Raw genomic sequence first — 23366 nt, 5'->3', positions numbered from 1 at the left:
CATGACATTTAATTTTAAATATTATTAATTATATATATATATATATATTTAGCAAATATAAATTACATTTGATGAGGATTTTCTACATTTGAAGTAAATATCTAAAGATAATTGAAAATATTTTCATGAAAGACGGGCAATGGATATCATTTAAATTAATTCATTATGAGTTTACCATTTTAGTATTTTTTTTACTACATTGTACAAATTTGGGTTACCAGTTGGGCATTTTGAACTGACTTACCAACCTTTGGTGTACACATATTGTCAATAATGCCCTCCAGTTAAAAATAATGAATCTCAAGGTCAATGTGACCTAGACCTTTGACCGAATGATCCAAAGGAATCATTTAATGGCAAGAGTCCCAAACAATCACAAGCAGATTTATTGTTTCAAAACATATTTAGTCACAATATCACTGCGGCCTTGAACATTGTATGGTCCCACTGACCAACAATGGTCTCATCTATTGAATGAGGGGTGTTCAAAAAATACCATGAATAAAGCTTTAAAATCTTTATTTCTGATCCTATCTTGTTAAAACTTCAAGATATGATAGAGTATGATAAACTTAAATTACAAATTTCAGAACATAACCTTAATTTATTTATCATTTTTATGGCAATGTCCCTATACAGTTTACCCATTCAAAGGTCCTTATAACAACAAAATATCAAACAAAATCAACCATTGCAGTTGACTTGTAGCAGTAATTTTAAGTTTTCTTGCCTTTTAACGTATTTCCAATACCTTTTGCCCAAGAATAAAAGCTATTCATATAATGTTCCTAGGTTATTGTTGAGACGGAAAACTGTGCTGTGATGTGCTGCTCTTTAAAGAGTTTTTTTAATTTTCAAGACATGACTGCACATAATCGTCTCTGATCCAAGAGTCATCAGCGATATTCGACCAGCCACTTTATACAGCAAAGCAATAAGATTTTCTTTTCTCAATTTTAACTCAAAACACCACTCATTATTGCTGATTTCTGTTTGACACTCATTTTCAGGCAATGACCTAAACAAAATGCTTGCCAAACACTAACTTATGGTGTTACATTTACAGGTATGATTTGAAACCATTGGCATAACCCCTACTTGTCACATAATCCACTGAAGAAAAATGTAGATTGGGAAATAAAGAGGACTTGTGCAACAGGGATGAATACTTACTTATTATTTGTATATGAGAAGTTTTTTATATCGACTTAATATTCCCTTATCTACAATATAATTTTATACTGAATTTATTGATTATTTATGACAAGTGAAGAAATAAGAGTATTATTCTGGGTATTTTATTGAACACCCCTAGTATTTAACACCAAACATGAAGAAGTACTTTACCAGAAGCCAAACTGGGACACCAGTATTGTCAGAACAATCTGACATATCGAGGGTTCAATGCAATAAGGGCGTATCTACATATGATTATTATATGTAGATACGCCCTTATTGCGTTGAACCCTCGATATGTCCTTAAAGAGGCCATGCCTTGTTTCGGCAAAACGCAAGTCATACTCAAATAAAGTCACTACCAATGACACTTACAGATCTAGACCACTTACCATGTTCAGCAGTTTGACTTAAAAGAACAAGGTAATTTAATAACAAAAATAATCCATCAGAACATCTTTTTCCAGCATTCATAACAATGAAGAAATTTTAAAAATCAGGCAACTATTACGAAAGATATGACAGTCTGAAGTTTCAGAAAATGGTGGATCACGAATGCAGCCATTTAGAAGATTACATACTAGAATTATAACATACGCTTGAAATATTTATATAAAACCTTTTTAACACTGAAATTACCAGTAGCATAATTTCATAATGCACATAGTTCAGCATTTCAGTTCATCTGGTGGAAAATGTCACTGAATTACTTTTTAATCATTTAGTAAGCCCCCCCACTTGGCTCAATATGGAAAGCACGGGGTCATGAGTTTGATCCCGGGTCGGGGTGTATGTTCTCTGTGACGATTTGATAAAAGACATTGTGTCTAATATCATTCGTCCTCCACCTCTGATTCAAGTGGGGAAGTTGGCAGTTACTTGTGGTGAACAGGTTTGTATTGGTACAAAATCCAGGAACACTGTTTAGGTTAACTGTCCACCATTACATAACTGAAATACTGTTAAAAAACAGCGTTAAACCCAAAACAAACAAACAAACAAACATATCATTTAGTAAATGTAAATTGCATGTACTTTTGCCGTAAAATATAACCTATTGTTTAGTGAAATGTAAAATACGTCAGTGTAATTCGCAACCTTCATGTAACTTGGTCATATATCTTTCATAATGTTTCTTCTGATAGGTGAAGCACACAAAACATTTAAATTACCATGGCTTAGCATAGCAAGATGCTTCCGGTTAAATGGTTAAAAAGCTCATTCAGAGCTTATAGACTTAAAATAACTATATGTTATCAGACTTATATGAAATGAACTGGCCATTTTCAAGAAAAGCAATTATACATTCATTTTGAAACATTTTTTTGTTTAATAATATGGTCTTATAATGGTCCAAGTGTGCAAATTAGAATTTCACTCAAAAGTGGGCAAATTGGAATATCACACAAAAATGTATAAATTCATATTCAAACTTATATATAGCTTATTAAGTTTTTCAAACTAATTAAGTTACCATCCATTTTAAGCTGTATCACTACTAGGCCTTAACAAAAATGTTACAAATGGATTCTTTTTATTTATGAGCCTTTTAACTTTCCAGTTTACTTACTTAAAATGTTGATCAATACTCACAGGTTATTAGAATTGTATTGAGAAATATGCACAAGTTCTGCAGTGGAAATATTGTGCAACTAAGGAGCGCAATATTATTCCGCCAAAGAACAAGTGCATATTCTCCATGCAAATCTAATAATCATTTTATTACATACACATCTACCTAGAGTAAGGTTGAAAATGTCGTTGTTAAAGAACTTATAAATGCGAAGACACACATGAAACTCACATCACAAACCACTTTCCACAGCTACTGTCATGACTGATGATGATAACAGATCTAGACCACTTAGTGTTGTCATTGGTTAGAACTTGCTTCTAGAATCATGTATTTGGAAAAGTTAGCTTTTTTCGAATATTTTTCTTTAAAGATATCCAATGTCCAGCTGTCATTAAGAAAGTTCATGTTTAGATACTACCTTTAAATGTAGAAAATCCAATCATATGAACTTAACCTGGCTAAATAAATAAACTGTATTTGTAGAGCTACATTCAAAAGCAAATGTCACTGGATGTGTAACAGTCATTTTTTTCAAAAAAACTTCCAGTATTTATAGTGGTAGTACATATTTATACTGTGCTCAGCTACACATATAATAGGTGTGTACCATTTTAAACCTAAAACACAGTACTGCTTGTACACTAAAACATGTTAATTTTATGTTTACATAGATACTATGAAGTAATTATTCATACTTTCAAAGTATGAATTTGGGTCTAAATATATCTTTAAATATTGGACTAAACCACTGAAATTATTCAAAATCATTCTGCAGGGGTGGTATTAGGAACTTCTAATATATTACTCTGTTTAATTTTGAAATTATTTTCAAAAACAATTTGAAAAGGCATTTTTTACCAAAGTTCCACTGGAATTACATTTTTACCAAAGTTCCACCAAAATTACATTTTTACCAAAGTTCCACTGAAATTATATTTTTACTAATAAAACAAAAATGATTCACAATATCTTCAAATTCAATACGTGCTACCACAGCCAGAGACCTGCAGAATGACTTTTCATCTGAATCTTCACAAAAATTCTGTTATGGATTTGGTGGGTCTAACAGCAACTGATAATTCTGAATGATCAAAAATATATAAAGTGATTCCTGGTATAGAGTAAAAAGGACAAAATAATAGGATTTCTTGTTTCAAATATTCACTCCTGAAGAAAATATTAAACTAATATAAAAAATAAAGACATTCTGAATTATGTAAAAACTGATATGTTTAATTATTGTTACAAATTAATTTTATGACAAAAATATAATACAATATTGTGAAATAAAATTTAATCCGAAGAAAAAACTTTCATATGTTGGTGTAGCGGAAAATAAAAATAAAAAAGTTGATTAATTTTGTTTATGCTGAAAGTATCATTAATTTGTAGACGCTATATCAAAAATACCCCTGTATGTAACAAATACACCGCACACATTGCAGAATACATTGGATCGATCACCACACGTTTTGCAGACGACATGCCCACAAGGTTTTTGGTTTACCCATGCACGTTCCCTCTTACAGGCAAGGCAGTACTCATAATCTCGATTGACATTATCAGCACCTGGAAGAAAAACACTGATCTTAATGTATGTTATTCCAAATGAAAAAAGTACATGGACAATAACCAATGAACATATCATACCACATTGGCTTTCCAATATTTAAGTATATTTTTGACATTTTAACTGGTTAGTAATGTGCTAACAAGAGCTGTCACAGGACACAGCGCGCTCAACTATTTCAATGCTGGATAGTGACACTGGGCACATCTGAGGAAGCTGGAGCTGTCACTGGAGTGTTTAATGACTCCAATGGTGGATGAAGATATTGCACAATGGCATGAGTCTGTGTCAAAAATATTAAGTAATAAGAGAGATAAAGATAAAGTGTATCAAAACACTAAATAAGTATAATTCTAAGCAAAAAGGGGGCATAATTCATAAAATATTGGTGCAAGAGTTATGTACCTTGTGTCATATGATGTGGGTGATGACGTGGAACAACTACTTCAGGTTTGAATCAAATCCATTAGCAATAAGAGAGATAAAGTGAAAATGCATCAAAATTAACCTTAAATTATAAGTAAAAGGGGGCATAATTCAAGAAATATTGGAGCTAGGTTATGCACCTTGTGTTTTCTTGATGTGGGTGATAAGGTGAATCAAATCCATTTAGTAACAACTGAGATAGAGTGAAAGTGCATCAAAACTTTAACCTGAAATTCTCAGTAAAAAGGGGAGATAATTCATGAAATATTGGTGCAAGAGTTGTGGTTCTTGTGCCATATTATGTGAGTGATGATGTTGAACAATTGTTTTAAGTTTGAATCAAATCCGTTTAGTAATAACTGAGATAGAGTGAAAGTGCATCAAAACTTTAACCTGAAATTCTAAGGGGGGATAATTCATGAAATATTGGTGTGAGAGTTATGCCCCTTATGCCAGATGATGTGGGTGATGATGAGGAATAACTATTTTAGGTTTAAAGCAAATCCATCCAGTAATTCCAGAGATAAGGAGAAAAAAGAGAAAGTGTAAAAAACTTTAACCAAGGAGGGGACGTGGAAAGACGCAGTTGCCGGGGTAAGTAGGATAGCTCTCCATATACATCGTATAGTCGAGCTAAAAATGACTGAATCTTGTCTGTTATTTGATAAAAACCACCTCATAGGGAATGACTGATCTAGTGATGATTAAGGGTAACAGACTTAATTGACCCTCACACTTAACAGGTATGAACTGCATCACATAATGATTTTTTCCATGTCAGGTCTTCCTTGACAAGTAAACAATATTGACTTAATGTTCAAGGAAGGACCAGACACAGTCTTCAACAAACTATCCTGGATGAGACATAATTGTAACAGAGTGCCAATGACCTTTTTCATGAAACATGATAATGATCTTATTATGGGAGTAACTGGGAGCATTGGGCATGAATACTGCCTGCACCTCTTTCACTTAGTATGGTGAACATTATAATCCACCTATGGATGATAGAGTTATGAACTGGACAGCTCTAGACCTTGTAGATGTGTTTCATTTGCAACACATCATTTAGAAATCTGTAACAGTTGTACAAAGCAACATTAAAATCCCTTTATGGATGACAGAATAATGCAGTTGACCTGAAACAGGCCCTTTGACATCAAAGTGTGACCTTAACCTTAGAGCTACAAAGAGTTTCAAACAAGACATAAAACAGACACATCCTAGTTTGACCATGACTTTATCTTAAGTTTTTTTTGTTTTATGTAGAACATCATCTCATTATTGGGATCACTTGTGCCAATCTGAAATTCTAAGTGGAAAAGGGTCATTATTTATAAAACTTTGGTGCCAGAGTTATAGACCTTGTGTCATATGAAGTGGGTGAAGATGTGGAATGTGTATTTTAAGTTTGAATCACAAATAACAAAGATGTAATTAAGAATCAAAATTAACCACAAATTCTGTATAACAAGGGGTCAAGATGACCCTGGATCGCTCACCTGAGTAATATGAGCTACATGTTTCAAATGTCAAACTGATGATAAAATATTAAGAAAGTCAGTAGGTCACATTCATGGTCAATGAAATTCAGTTTTACGATTTGTGTGCAAAACTGTGTATGTCATCAAAATTTCAAGGCTGTATCTTAAAAAAAAAGAAAGTAGGTCAGTAGGTCAAGGTCACTTTCAAGTGACATCATATTACTTGGGGTCATCAGGTAATAATAATTAAACAGTCTTGGAAATAGGATCAGATGATTTTTTAAGTATTTTTCCTATATAACTCACATAATAACTAAGTGACCCCAGGGCGGGGCCTCTTTTAACCCTAGGGGCATTTGAACAATTTTGGTAGAGGACTACTAGACAATGCATCATACCAAATATAAAAAGCCTAGGTCGTATGGTTTCAGACAAGAAGATTTTTAAAGCTTTTTCCTATATGTCTATATAAAACTTGGGACCCCCAGGGCAGAGCCTCTTTTCACCCAAGAGGTACAATTTGAATAATTTTGGTTGAGGACCATAAGACGATGCTACAAACCAAATATCAAAGGTCTAAGTGTTGTGGTTCAGACAAGAAAATTTTTAAACTTTTTTTCCTATATAAGTCTATGTAAAACTTGGAACCCCCGGGGCAGGGCCATATTTGACCCTAGGGGGATAATTTGAACAATCTTGGTAGAGGACCACTAGATGATGCTACATACCAAATATCAAAGCCCTAGGCCATGTGGTTTTGTACAAGAAGATTTTCAAAGTTTTCCCTATATAAGTCTATATAAACCATGTGACCCCCATGGCGGGGCCATATTTGACCCTAGGGGGATTATTTGAAAAATTTTGATAGAGGACCACTAGATGATGCTACACACCAGATATCAAAACCCTAAGCCCTGTGGTTTTGGACAAGAAGATTTTTAAAGTTTTTCCTTTTGGTTGCCATGGCAACCAGAGTTCTGCATGGAATTCAATTCTTTGAACAATTTTGAAAGGGGGCCACCCAAGGATCATTCCTGTGAAGTTTGGTGTAATTCTGCCCAGTGGTTTTCAAGAAGAAGATTTTTTTTAGAAATTGTTGACACATGACGGACGATGGACATCAAGCGGTGACAATAGCTCACCTTGTCAGAAGTGACAGGTGAGCTAAAAAGGGGGAATAATTAAAAAAAAATGGTGCAGAAGTTAAAGCCATTGTGTCACATCATGAAGGTGATAATGTTTTTAAAGTCTGAATTGAATTCAATTAGTAACAAGAGGGCCATGATGGCCCTATATCGCTCACCTGTTATCATTGCACTTGAGGACAAGAAGGTCCTCAGAAAAAATATCTAAGTCCACAAAGGACAGGAACAACAAAGAGAAGAAATAAAAAAAATTCTTACAAGGTACAGATATGTCAAAATACACCTAAAAATTGGAGGTACCATCCATGTTGTACCACAGAAAAGTGGTCTCGGTTTTTCCCTACGGCCAATAATAAAAAAGTTACTAAAAATGAGCTATTTATAGTAACGTAAAAGGGAAGTAATTAAAAAAAAAAATTATTGTAAGTGAAGAAAAGAAGGATCTCCCAAATAAATCTGTTGACATAAATGAAATTTCAGATCAGTATCTTCATTAGTTACGGAGATATACCCATTTTAATTTGAAATAAAGGGAGGTAATTTGACATAAAATCAGTCCATAGTTATCTACCCTGATTGGCTCAGTCCAACTAATGACAATAATGAAATTTCAAATAAGTACTATAAGTACTTACTGATATAAATCCATTTTGATTACAAACAGGGGAGGTAATCAGATATAAAATAACTCTGAACCTACGCTTGGATCTGATTTGTCATGGAATCCAAGAATTATTGTTGTTGATGTTATTTTGGAAGTTTGTATCAAATAAAACCATAAATGAAGTTTCTATATGGCTGCAAAAGCCAAAATAGCCAATTTTGGACCTTTAAGGGGCCATAACTCTGGAACCCATAATGGGATCTGGCCAGTTCAAGAAAGGAACTGAGATCTTATGGTGATACAAGTTGTGTGCAAGTTTGGTTAAAATCAAATCATAAATAAAGCTGCTATTGTGCAGACAAGGTCAAAATAGCTAATTTTGGCTCTTTCAGGGGCCATAACTCTGGAACCCATAATGGAATCTCGCCAGTTCAAGAAAGGAACCAAGATCTTATGGTGATACAAGTTGTATGCCTATTTGGTTAAAATCAAATCATAAATGAACCTGCTATTGTGCAGACAAGGTCAAAATAGCTAATTTTGGCCCTTTCAGGGGCCATAACTCTAAAACCCATAATGGAATCTGGCCAGTTCAAGAAAGGAACCAAGATCTTATGGTGATACAAGTTGTGTGCCAGTTTGGTAAAAATCAAATCATAAATAAAGCTGCTACTGTGCAGACAAGGTCAAAATAGCTAATTTTGGCTCTTTCAGGGGCCATAACTCTGGAACCCATAATGGAATCTCGCCAGTTCAAGAAAGGAACCGCGATCTTATGGTGATACAAGTTGTGTGCAAGTTTGGTTAAAATCAAATCATAAATAAAGCTGCTATTGTGCAGACAAGGTCAAAATAGCTAATTTTGGCTCTTTCAGGGGCCATAACTCTGGAACCCATAATGGAATCTCGCCAGTTCAAGAAAGGAACCAAGATCTTATGGTGATACAAGTTGTATGCCTATTTGGTTAAAATCAAATCATAAATGAACCTGCTATTGTGCAGACAAGGTCAAAATAGCTAATTTTGGCCCTTTCAGGGGCCATAACTCTAAAACCCATAATGGAATCTGGCCAGTTCAAGAAAGGAACCAAGATCTTATGGTGATACAAGTTGTGTGCCAGTTTGGTAAAAATCAAATCATAAATAAAGCTGCTACTGTGCAGACAAGGTCAAAATAGCTAATTTTGGCTCTTTCAGGGGCCATAACTCTGGAACCCATAATGGAATCTCGCCAGTTCAAGAAAGGAACCGCGATCTTATGGTGATACAAGTTGTGTGCAAGTTTGGTTAAAATCAAATCATAAATGAACCTGCTATTGTGCAGACAAGGTCAAAATAGCTGATTTTGGCCCTTTCAGGGGCCATAACTCTGGAACCCATAATGGAATCTCGCCAGTTCAAGAAAGGAACCAAGATCTTATGGTGATACAAGTTGTGTGCAAGTTTGGTAAAAATCAAATCATAAATAAAGTTGCTATTGTGCAGACAAGGTCAAAATAGCTAATTTTGGCCCTTTCAGGGGCCATAACTCTGGAACCCATAATGGGATCTGGCCAGTTCAAGAAAGGAACCGAGATCTTATGGTGATACAAGTTGTGTGCAAGTTTGGTTAAAATAAAATCATAAATGAAACCTCTATCGTGCAGACAAGAAATTGTGGACGGACGACGGACGGACGACGGACGAAGGGCGATCACAAAAGCTAACCCTGTCACTATGTGACAGGTGAGCTAAAAACAGAGGTAGAGAGAGAAATGCATTGAAACTTTAACCTGAAATTTTAAGTAAAAAGGAGTGATAATTCATGAGTAATCAAATCCCTTCTGTGATGATAGATATATTGTGAAAATGCACCAAAATTAACATAAAAGTCTATGAAAAAAGGGGGCATAATTCATAAAAAAATTGTGTCAGACTTACGGACCTTGTAACATATGATGTGGAACTAACATCTTAAATCTGAATCAAACCCATTTAGTAACAAGAGGGCCATGAAGGCCCTGTATCGCTCACCTGACCTATTGATCATCAAGATAGTTTCATTAAGATATGGTCATAAATGTGGCCTCTAAAGTGTTAACTAGCTTTTCCTTTGATTTGACCCGGTGACCTAGTTTTTGACCCCACATGACCCAGATTTGAACTTGACCTATAGACCATCAAGACCAACTTTCATTAAGATATTGTCATAAATGTGGCCTCTAGAGTGTTAACTAGCATTTCCTTTGATTTGATCTGGTGACCTAGTTTTTGACCCTACAAGACCCAGATTCAAACTGGACTTTGAGATCATCACAGGCCTCCTAGCAGGCCTGAACAAAAATAAAGGTTTTTATAAAGGCTCCAATCTATGATTTCCATAGATTGGAGCCTTTATAAAAACCTTTATTTTTGTTCAGGCCACTCTTTATTTTTTAATATTTTACACTAAAAGGCATTTATTTCAAAGGCCTTTTAGTGTAAAATATTAAACAAGAGGACCATGATGGTCCTGAATCGCTCACCTATCCCCACATGACTCAGTGTTGAACTGAGTATGACGTCGTTATTTCTATTATTTGAAATAGTGACCTAGTTTTTGAGCACATGACCTAGATATCATCAAGATAAAAAATTCTGACCAGTTTTCATGAAAATCCATTGAAAAATATGGCCTCTAGACTGGTCACAAGGTTTTTCTATTTTTCGATCTACTGACCTAGTTTTTGACTGCACATGACCCAGTTACGAACCTGACCTAGATATCATCAAACTGAACATTCTCAACAATTTTCATGAAGATCCATTGAGAAATATGGCCTCTAGAGAGGTCACAACGTTTTTCTATTTTTTGACCTACTGACCTAGTTTTTGACCCCACGTGACCCAGTTTGGAACCTGATCTAGATATTATCAAGGTGAACATTCTGACCAACATTCATGAAGATCTCATGAAAAATATGGCCTCTAGAGAGGTCACAAGGTTTTTCTATTTTTAGATCTACTGACCTAGTTTTTGACCCCACGTGGCCCGGTTTCGAACCTGACCTAGATATCATCAAGGTGAACATTCTGACCAAAATTCATGAAGATCTCATGAAAAATATGGCCTCTAGAGAGGTCACAAGGTTTTTCTATTTTTAGATCTACTGACCTAGTTTTTAACCCCACGTGACCCAGTTTCAAAATTAACTTAGATATCATCAAGGTAAACATTCTGACCAATTTTCATGAAGATCCATTGAAAAATATGATCTCTAGAGAGGTCACAAGGTTTTTCTATTTTTAGACCTACTGACCTAGTTTTTGACTGCACGTGACCCAGTTTCGAACTTGACCTAGATATCATCAAGATGAACATTCTGACCAATTTTCATGAAGATCCATTGAGAAATATGGCCTCTAGAGAGGTCACAAGGTTTTTCTATTTTTAGACCTACTGACCTAGTTTTTAATCCCACATGACCCAGTTTCAAACTTGACCTAGATATCATCAAGGTGAACATTCTGACCAACATTCATGAAGATCTCATGAAAAATATGACCTCTAGAGAGGTCACAAGGTTTTTCTATTTTTAGACCTACTGACCTAGTTTTTAATCCCATGTGACCCAGTTTCGAACTTGACCTAGATATCATCAAGGTGAACATTCTGACCAATATTCATGAAGATCTCATGAAAAATATGGCCTCTAGAGAGGTCACAAGGTTTTTCTATTTTTAGACCTACTGACCTAGTTTTTAACTGCACGTGACCCAGTTTCGAACTTGACCTAGATATCATCAAGGTGAACATTCTGACCAATTTTCATGAAGATCCATTGAGAAATATGGCCTCTAGAGAGGTCACAAGGTTTTTCTATTTTTAGACCTACTGACCTAGTTTTTAATCCCACATGACCCAGTTTCAAACATGACCTAGATATCATCAAGGTGAACATTCTGACCAATATTCATGAAGATCTCATGAAAAATATGACCTCTAGAGAGGTCACAAGGTTTTTCTATTTTTAGACCTACCGACCTAGTTTTTAACCCCACGTGACCCAGTTTCGAACTTGACCTATATATCATCAAGATGAACATTCTGACCAATATTCATGAAGATCTCATGAAAAATATGGCCTCTAGAGAGGTCACAAGGTTTTTCTATTTTTAGATCTACTGACCTAGTTTTTAACCCCACGTGACCCAGTTTCGAACTTGACCTAGATATCATCGAGGTGAACATTCTGAACAATTTTCATGAAGATCCATTCAGAAATATGGCCTCTAGAGAGGTCACAAGGTTTTACTATTTTTAGACCTAATGACCTAGTTTTTGACCCCACGTGACCCAGTTTCGAACTTGACCTAGATATCATCAAGGTGAACATTCTGACCTATATTCATGAAGATCTCATGAAAAATTTGGCCTCTAGAGAGGTCACAAGGTTTTTCTATTTTTAGACCTACTGACCTAGTTTTTGACCCCACGTGACCCAGTTTCGAACTTGACCTAGATATCATCAAGTTGAACATTCTGACCAATATTCATGAAGATCTCATGAAAAATTTGGCCTCTAGAGAGGTCACAAGGTTTTTCTATTTTTAGACCTACTGACCTAGTTTTTGACCCCACGTGACCCAGTTTCGAACTTGACCTAGATATCATCAAGATGAACATTCTGACCAATTTTCATGAAGATCTTGTGATATATATGGCCTCTAGAGAGGTCACAAGGTTTTTCTATTTTTAGACCTACTGACCTAGTTTTTGAAGGCACGTGACCCAGTTTCGAACTTGACCTAGATATCATCAAGATGAACATTCTGACCAACTTTCATAAAGATCCCATAAAAAATGTGACCTCTAGAGTGGTCACAAGCAAAAGTTTACGGACGCACGGACGCACGGACGGACGACGGACGACGGACACCGCGCGATCACAAAAGCTCACCTTGTCACTTTGTGACAGGTGAGCTAAAAATAAAGAGTAAATAAAGGCTATTTTTGTCGGAATTCTTGTTGAAAACACATAATATATATAGGTATTTACTACATGTATGTGGTCTGGTGAACACAACAGCATTCTGAAAAACTCAAGGTGAAAGATACACAAGCAGTATCCTAATAACAACACTTAAAAGGGGGGAAGAAATACAGTAGTATAACCATTACTTGCTTTAAACTGGCACGGCAAGCAGTCTGAACAAAAATATAGGTTTGGAGTGAAAATTACAGGCTATTTGGGCGTTTTAAAGGTTTTTTCAGACGATTTAAAGGTTTTAAAGGTTTGCTCTGAAATTAAAGGTTATTAAAGGTTTTAAAGGTTTCACTAGGTGGCCTGTCATCATGATTAACATTCTGACCAAGTTTCATGAAGATACAGTCATAAATGTGGCCTCTACAGTGTTAACAGGCTTTTCCTTTGATTTGACCTGGTGACCTAGTTTTTGACCCCAGATGACCCAATATCAAACTTGTCCAAGATTTTATTGCGGGTAACATTCTGGCCAAGTTTCATTAAGATTGGGTCAAAAGTGTGACCTCTAGAGTGTTAACAAGCTTTTCCTTTTATTTGACCTGGTGACCTAGTTTTTGACCCCAGATGACCCAATATCAAACTCGTCCAAGATTTTATGAGGGTTACGTTCTGAACAAGTTTCATTAAGATTTGGTCAAAATTGTGACCTCTAGAGTGTTAACAGTCAAATTGTTGACGACGGATGGACAACAGACACAGGGCGATCACAAAAGCTCACCTTGAGCACTTCGTGCTCAGGTGAGCTAAATACAGAAATTGAGTTAAAGTGCACCAAAACTTTAACCTGAAATTCTAAGTCAAAAGGGTGGATAATTCATGAAATACTGGTATGAGAGTTATGACCATTGTGTCATAATGTGGGTGATGATGATGAATAACTACTCTAAGTTTGAAGCAAATCCACACCAAGATGGGGACGCGGACGTAAGATGCCAGGGGGTAGTAGGACAGCTCTCTCAGCATATACTTCATATAGTAGAGCTAAAAAATCACTTGTTGATTGGAGTGGTAATAAATTGGACACAACAACGACCTTTTATACTTCTAAATGTGTCTGGGCATACTGTTTTGCTAAGAGGAACTATGAGGAACTGTGAAATTTTAATTTATAAAGATATCCATTTTCTTTGACTCCAACCATAGCAAAGCCGTTTTTAACTTTAGTCATTCTAGGTTTAGGCTTAAAACTTTTGCAATCATTAATGTTATATAAAAATATCCATTCATATGGCTGAAACAATAAATTACATACCTGTCACCATTGGAGGTTCATGCACTCTGCCCCCGCTCTGGCTTGTCAGAAAACTGTAAGAGCTTGTCTCTTCTTGAGAGTAACCACCAGCTGTAACATAACTACTTGGTGGAAAGGTGACTTCTGAGACTTGAACATCAGGAACTGGAGCTGCAGAGACACTAGAACTGGGGCATTGTTGTACAGACATGTAACTGGAAGCACTGCTTTGGATGAAGGATTTTGATATTTCCTCCCAATGGAGAAAGGCATCTACTGACTGTAAACATTTTGGTCCTGTAATAAATGTAGTAACGATAATAAATTATAGTTATTCTTCAACAACAAAATGGCAAAATTGTAATATACGTGTTAATGGCTATAAATTTATCAGTTTTCAAACAGGCAGAACAATATAGTTACATCAGATCAATTTTTATGTTTTATTCCATTGAGAAAAGGTGACACACATTTTTTGTAAATTACTTTTTTTTCCAATACTTTTACTGCATTGTTCTACATCAGGCAACATGGTATGCACATGCAATCAGCTGGTTGTGGTTTTAGAGAGATAAGAAAAATGACTGACAGTGATTTTAAACTGGCAGTTCTGTAAATTTTCAAACTGAAAAGTCAGACACTTGCTAACGAGTGGTTCTCCAGTGGGTTGCCTTCTAAGACTGATCCTAAAACAGAAGTTACATCACAGATGTCAATTATGAACAAGTGGGCCATGATGGCCTAATATCACTCAACTGAGTTTCAAGGCTCAAATAGGTAACAATTTTTTTAGACACTAACATTACTTTGACAACTGGCCTGAAGATTCAGTGGAAAAGATTATCAAAGTAATTCAAACTGGAAAAACAAAGTTTTGAAGGAGATCATAATTATGTGAGGATAGTTTTTTTTTATATTTTAACCTCTGGTAGCCATGTTTTAAATGTACTGCTGTTTGATGACGGTCACACAAGGAGTATTTCTGTGGAAGACTGAACATGCCCTCTAGTAGCATGACAAATGGAACCATCTGAACATTTTTGGCATCCGCCATTGTTAGACATGTCATTTTGTATATTAGAGTGCCGAAATTGAACGTCATAATGATGACACTGTACCCTGTAGTTAATACAGCTAATTGCTTGCCTTATAAAAACTTTATGGTCACAAATTGATATGAATCATTTACAAATCACCTTGTTTACAATAGGTGCGAACCACTGGTTACTGAGAAACATCGAACATCACTTGATCTATATTATGACTTGGATTTCAATCAAAGATGATCACAGATGTATCTGATTTTTAAAACAAGAGGACCATGATGGTCCTGAATCGCTCACCTATCCCCACATGACCCAGTGTTGAACTGAGTATGACGTCGTTATTTCTATTATTTGACATAGTGACCTAGTTTTTGAGCACATGTGACCTAGATATCATCAAGATAAAAAATTCTGACCAATTTTCATGAAGATCCATTGCAAAATATGACCTCTAGAGAGGTCACAAGATTTTTCTATTATTTGACCTAATGACCTAGTTTTAGAAGGCACGTGACCCACTTTTAAACTTGACCTAGATATCATCAAGGTGAACATTCTCACCAATTTTCATGAAGATCTCGTGAAAAATATGGCCTCTAGAGAGGTCACAAGGTTTTTCTATTTTTCGACCTACTGACCTAGTTTTTGACCGCACATGACCCAGTTACGAAACTTACCTAGATATCATCAAGCTGAACATTCTCACCAATTTTCATAAAGATCCATTGAGAAATATGGCCTCTAGAGAGGTCACAAGGTTTTTCTATTTTTAGACCTACTGACCTAGTTTTTGACCCCACGTGACCCAGTTTCGAACTGGACCTAGATATCATCAAGGTGAACATTCTGACCAATTTTCATGAAGATCCATTGAGAAATATGGCCTCTAGAGCGGTCACAATGTTTTTCTATTTTTAGACCTACTGACCTAGTTTTTGACCCCACGTGACCCAGTTTCGAACTTGACCTAGATATCATCAAGGTGAACGTTCTGACCAATTTCCATGAAGATCCATTGAGAAATAGAGGTCACAAGGTTTTTCTATTTTTAGACCTACTGACCTAGTTTTTGACCCCACATGACCCAGTTTCGAACTTGACCTAGATATTATCAAGATGAACATTCTCACCAATATTCATGAAGATCTCCTGAAAAATATGGCCTCTAGAGAGGTCACAAGGTTTTTCTATTTTTAGATCTACTGACCTAGTTTTTAACCCCACATGACCCAGTTTCAAAACTGACCTAGATATCATCAAGGTGAATATTCTGACCAATTTTTATGAAGATCCATTGAGAAATATGGCCTCTAGAGAGGTCACAAGGTTTTTCTATTTTTAGACCTACTGACCTAGTTTTTGACCCCACATGACCCAGTTTCAAATCTGACCTAGATATCATCAAGATGAACATTCTGACCAACTTTCATAAAGATCCCATGAAAAATGTGACCTCTAGAGATGTCACAAGCAAAAGTTTACCGACGGACGCACGGACGACTGACACCGCGATCACAAAAGCTCACTCGTGACAGGTGAGCTAAAAAAATAACGAAAGTGTAGAAAACAAGTCAAATGTACTTTTTGACGTAAATCACATCAACCGCTATGACTAAAAATAATTTTCGCAAAATGTAACAAATGAATGCTATATTTCTTTGCACTGTCCTCATTATACTCTCCAGCAGTTTAGAATACCTCATTTGACTGAAAAAATGTTCATCTTATTATGTTAATCTTCTGTCAAAATGCTACCTATGCCTTGTGGCGTTTGGAAGTATTTTATGCGACCATCCAATGATTTAAGAAGTCAGCTACATGTAATATGTATGTACAGGCTATACTGGTACTGATGATAAACCCGGACAGACGATAAAGTCGATCACCTTGAAATTATTCGATTGCAATCTGTTATTTATAATTGAACGTGCCGTCTAATAGCAACCACTTACAACACCAACTGGTGTAAAGACAAACAAAATTGGTAAATATTCTGTATAAATAAATGACTTACATTTATCTGTTTAAAAAATATTTATCCAAAATTACTGGGGAAGAGGATGATTTTCACGCATGCTTACTGTCAACACATGAAGGCCTGACATTGGGTCAGTTTTCATTACTGGATCTGGAATGACTACTGCCGCATCTCTGGGAAAGTTTCAATATAATACTACTGAGAAAATTTTGTAAATGACAAAGTGGTCGAATTTATCATCAGTCAATGTTCGTACAGTCCCCATTTTACATACCCCTTTCAGGGCCTCACTTCGTGTGAGTTTGCTTACTAAATATAGATTTTAATTATATAAATTTTTCAGCAAATGTTAAGCTTTATTTTGATACCAACCACTGATACAATTTGAAGAACTAAAAAAGGTACAGGTAAAAAAATCTCATTTTTCTGTTCGGGTTTATCATCAGTACCAGTATCCTTGTAGAAATAAAATTTATAAACTAAATCTAAATGAAGGCAGATTACAATTATGTTATATTTCAAAAGAAGTGACGAGAACAATTAGTGTCAGCCTTAATTTGTCAATATCGGAATCATTTCCAGTGTAAATGAAAGCAGAATTTATGCAAGTCACTGATTAGGGTATGATAAATACTTTCAGTTTTTTAGCTGTTTTATTGATCTGTTGATGATAGAATATTCAAACTAAATATTCGAATACCAAAAAAACTATTCGTTGACATCCCTAATTAAAAGTTATATAATGCTTTTAATTATTCTGCTATGATGGCCCCAAAATCTGTAAACCTTAGAACAAACTCGAGAGGGATCCAACCAAGGGTTTTTTTTACCACTGGCAAAGCAGAACCACTAGAATATACTTAAGAAAGAACCATACAAGAATGCTACAGACCACGTTTGGTGAAGATTAGGAAGTGGTTCATTACAAGAAGTTGTTCAAAGTTGCTTTTTTCTAATTTTGGCTCTTGCAGCCACTAAAAGGGACCAAGCAAAACCATGAACAAATATGAGTGAGACAAAGTTTCACGAAGACCCATCATCCTGTTAATGACAAAAAGTTGTTTAAAGTTTTTCTGTATTTTGCTCTTGCAGCCACTATTAGGGGCCAAGCAAACTCAACTGAAAAAACTTAAAAAGAAGACAACATAAGGATCATAAAGGCCAAATTTGGAGAAGATACATCTTTCTTCAGCTCTAATAGCAGCACAACCATAACGAAAAAACTTGTAGGTAAGTCCATACAAGGATCATACAGACCAAGTTTGGTGAAAATACATTAAATGGTTTATGAGAAGAAGTTTTTTAAAAGTTTTCAAATTTTAGCTCTGGGACCCTACAAGGGGCTAAGAAGAAACATTTGAATAAATCTGAGAAAGGGCCATACTAGAAGGATAAAGACCAACTTTATTTAAGATCCATTAAGTAGTTCTTTAGAAAGAAGTCATTTGAAAGTTTATTTTTCTATTTTCTGAATTGGTAGTCTGCGTAAGATTTATGTATTTTATTTTGTTGGGTTTAACGTCGCTCCGACACAATTATAGGTCATATGGTGACTTTCCAGCTTTGATGGTGGAGGAAGACCCCAGATGCCCCTCCGTGCATTATTTCATCACAACGGGCACCTGGATAGAACCAACGACCTTCCGTAAGCTAGCTGGATGGCTTCCTCACATGAAGAATTCAATGCCCCGAGTGAGGCTCGAACCAACATCGATGAGGGGCAAGTGATTTGAAGTCAGCGACCTTAACCACTCGGCCACGGAGCTGAACCATTTGAACAAATCTGACAGAGGATGTGAGGATAATACCCATCAAGTTTGGTATATTATCTAACTAGCAGTTTTAGTTGAGAAAATAAACGTTTAAGTAAAAATGTTGACACATGCTTTAGCAAAATGATGGATGCAGGACACAGGATCATCCACATATACTAATAGAACACTTTGCACAAAATATTTCCACTTACCTTGAATTCTGTATATGGTGAGTATAGTGCTGTATTCATAGCCATATATCTCCATTAGCTGTTTAATTGTAGCCTTACTGTACACTAAAATTTAAAATAGGATACAAAAAAAACAACATACTGTTTATTCACATTTTTAGGCCAGAATGTAACATATGCAAGGAAATAAAAGACCAATATTTGCCACATGGATATTTTTAAATATTTAATATATACTAAGGCATTTTCATAGCAATGTCACACAAGAAGCAAGAGGCAATGGATATACAACACAGCTTTTCAGAAATTTACTAGAAATATTGTTCTTTATAACGATGACACTTTATTTGTTTCTATCAAACTTAAACAAACAAAATGGTTCATCGAACCTGCTTAATATATCAAAAGTCTTTCATCTGATTTCACAAAGTTTATATGAGGGGTGTTTCATATACATATAACGCAAACAGTGCCATAAATCTCACAATATGTCCATAACAGACTCATTTCTATCATTTCATACCTTCAAAGTATAACCCTTTGTTCTTTATGCAAAGTTTGAACAATCTTTCAAGCCAGTTTTCAAATAATTTGTTATAGTCAATTTTAGGGAATAAGCCAACATATACTGATAAAAAAATGCCTGTTGAGAACCACAATGCTAGCCTGATGAATGGTTTTTAATCCATAGAAAAGGAAAGAATCACAAGGTGCAAGGTGTCGGGAACCAGAAGTATGAGACAGAACATGAGCATTTTCCTGCTTCAAAAAGTCAGCAGTAACAAAGGTTTATGGAAAGGCAAGTTGTCATGCAACAAAGATTCTATCTGGACAGAGCGAAGCATACCATTTCAAAGTTTAGTTAGCACTTTCTATTTAACTTTCTTCACTACATTTTCTAAGGTAATCTGGCCCACTTTTACATTACTTCACCTATCTTGCACCGAGTCTCAACGTAAGCGTTGACCGGTGGCATAATTACGTGCGAGCAGGGCGCTTTTTGCGGTTGTTTTTACAAGTCAAGGTAATGTTTTCAATCGCAGTTTTTTTCATTTTTAAAGCTTTGTTATTGGGAATTGGCCGAGGATGACCTACGACGAACGCGCTTTGATGGGGATGTATCGAAATTTTCATATCATTTGTATTTTTTTCTAACATTCAGGAAATATTCACTAAACAAGAGGACCATGATGGTCCTGAATCGCTCACCTCTTCCCACATGACCCAGTTTTGAGTATGACGTCGTTTTTTCTATTATTTGACATAGTGACCTAGTTTTTGAGCTCATGTGACCCAGTTTTGAACTTGACCTAGATATTATCAAGATAAAAATTCTGACCAATTTTCATGAAGATCCATTGAAAAATATGGTCTCTAGAGAGGTCACAAGGTTTTTCTATTATTTGACCTTTTGACCTAGTTTTCAAAGGTACGTGACCCTGTTTTGAACTTGACCTAGATATCATCAAGGTGAACATTCTCACTAATTTTCATGAAGATCTCATGAAAAATATGGCCTCTAGAGAGGTCACAAGGTTTTTCTATTTTTATATCTACTGGCCTAGTTTTTGACCGCATGTGACCCAGTTTCGAAACTGACCTAGATATCATCAAGGTGAACATTCAGATCCATTTTCATGAAGATCCATTGAAAAATATGGCCTCTAGAGAGGTCAAAAGATTTTTCTCATTTTAGACCTACTGACCTAGTTTTTGACCACAGTTGACCCAGTTTCAAACTTGACCTTGATATCATCAAGATGAACATTCAGACCAACTTTCGTACAGATCCCATGAAAAGTATGGCCTCTAGAGAGGTCACAAGGTTTTTTTATTATTTGTCCTACTGACCTAGTTTTTTATGGCACGTGACCCAGTTTCAAACTTGACCTAGATATCATCAAGGTGAACATTCTGACCAATTTTCATGAAGATCCATTCAAGGGTATGGCCTCTAGAGAGGTCACAAGGTTTTTCTATTTCAAGACCTACTGACCTAGTTTTTGATCGCAGTTGACCCAGTTTCAAACTTGACCTATATATCATCAAGATAAACATTCAGACCAACTTTCATACAGATCCCATGAAAAATATGGCCGCTAGAGAGGTCACAACGTTTTTTTATTATTTGACCTACTGACCTACTTTTTGACGGCACGTGACCCACTTTCGAACTTGACCTAGATATCATCAAGATAAACATTCTGACCAATTTTTATGGAGATCCATTCACAAGTATGGCCCCTAGAGAGGTCACAAGGTTTTTCTATTTTTAGACCTACTGACCTAGTTTTTGACCGCACATGACCCTGTTTCGAACTTGACCTAGATATCATCAAGATGAACATTCAGACCAACTTTCATACAGATCCCATGAAAAATATGGCCTTTATAGAGGTCACAAGGTTTTTTTTATTATTTGACCTACTGACCTAGTTTTGGATGGCACGTGACCCACTTTTGAACTTTACCTAAATATCATCAAGATAAACATTCAGACCAACTTTCATACAGATCCCATGAAAAATATGGCCTCTAGAGAGGTCACAAGGTTTTTCTATTATTTGACCTACTGACCTTGTTTTTGAGGGCACGTGACCCACTTTCAAACTTGATCTAGATATCATCAAGGTGAACATTCTGACCAATTGTCATGAAGATCTCATGAAATATATGGCCTCTAGAGAGGTCACAAGATTTTTCTATTTTTAGACTTACTGACCTAGTTTTTGATCGCACTTGACCCAGTTTTGAACTTGACCTAGATATCATCAAGATGAACATTCAGACCAATTTTCATACAGATCCCATGAAAAATATGGCCTTTAGAGAGGTCACAAGGTTTTTCTATTATTTGACCTACTGACCTAGTTTTGGATGGCACGTGACCCAGTTTCAAACCTGACCTAGATATCATCAAGATGAACGTTCTGACCGATTTTCATGAAGATCTCATGAAAAATATGGCCTCTAAAGAGGTCACAAGGCTTTTCTATTTTTAGACCTACTGACCTAGTTTTTGAAGGCACGTGACCCAGTTTCGAACTTGACCTAGATATCATCAAGGTGAACATTCTGACCAATTTTCATGAAGATCTTTTGAAATATATGGCCTCTAGAGAGGTCACAAGGTTTTTCTATTTTTAGACCTACTGACCTAGTTTTTGAAGGCACGTGACCCAGTTTCGAACTTGACCTAGATATCATCAAGATGAACATTCTGACCAACTTTCATGAAGATCCCACAAAAAATGTGACCTTTAGAGTGGTCACAAGCAAAAGTTTACGGACGGACGGACGCACTGACGGACGGACGCACGGACGACGGACGCTGCGTGATCACAAAAGCTCACCTTGTCACTATGTGACAGGTGAGCTAAAAACACGTATTTGCCTACCTCCCCTTAGTTTTCTCGTTGTAAATGGATAAATTACTGTTAAAATGTCTCGTATTTTCGTCATACCTGTGCGATATACCCACTTTAACAGATTGGTCACCGTTGTATGCAGTTTGAAAAATACTTAGCCTGGCAAAACCTGGTCGTCGGCGAAGGTTTTGTCTTACGTCCGAGTCGGCGGTACACCAAAATAAAAATGCATACGTACGAGCGGGTGGAATTTATGAAAAACGTTATTTTCACGACTTTTCATGATCCGACAGTGGACAAAAGTCATTTTTATCAACATATAGACTACCATTTCATGTTTCTTCATTGTGTACAGTCATTTTAACATTTTTAGGTTTCATACTTGAGGCCTATAGCTATGAATTACAAGAGGGGTGCAGTAGCTGTACAATGAATAAATTGTTTGCTTTTATGTACAAATTATGACATTAATACATTGTCACACTATGATACATCATTTTGATAATGACGCAAACATCTTAAAGTCAGATAGAGATATTTGAATTAAATTTATCTATATTTGATTTTCAGTCATTTGCCATGGATCTAAGTTAATCCATCAAACTGAACGTGGCTGTGTCGTCCATACAGGTCGACATGGAAGGCGTATTCGGTACAAGATGTAAAACATGTACATTTTGATTGCAATTAGATCTACCCAAGTGTGGGGAGGTTTTACGGGCCCCATCCGCTAGGATGTCCAAATTACAGGTTTTTTTAATGTATCATAGACAGTGAACGTTCGTACAAGCATAGACACCGCCCAATGGAA

At 35.9% G+C, this 23366-nt stretch overlaps 1 protein-coding gene across 1 annotated transcript in view; it reads right to left on the bottom strand.

The window, feature by feature from the left end:
- Positions 1-4133: 4133 nt before the first annotated feature.
- LOC128555971 (uncharacterized) overlaps positions 4134-23366 on the bottom strand; it is an 81881-nt gene continuing 62648 nt past the window's right edge. Inside the window, exons 7-9 of the mRNA XM_053539834.1 lie at positions 19209-19292; positions 14240-14515; positions 4134-4321 (exon numbers count right to left, since the gene is read on the bottom strand). Coding sequence (XP_053395809.1) covers positions 4134-4321; positions 14240-14515; positions 19209-19292 — 548 coding nt within the window. The remainder of the gene's footprint in view (positions 4322-14239; positions 14516-19208; positions 19293-23366) is intronic.

This window comes from Mercenaria mercenaria, chromosome 3 (genome assembly GCF_021730395.1).
Source record: "Mercenaria mercenaria strain notata chromosome 3, MADL_Memer_1, whole genome shotgun sequence".
Classification (NCBI taxonomy): Eukaryota; Metazoa; Mollusca; class Bivalvia; order Venerida; family Veneridae; genus Mercenaria; species Mercenaria mercenaria.
The sequence above is the reverse complement of the archived record's forward strand: the minus strand, read 5'-3'. Positions and strand labels throughout refer to the sequence as shown.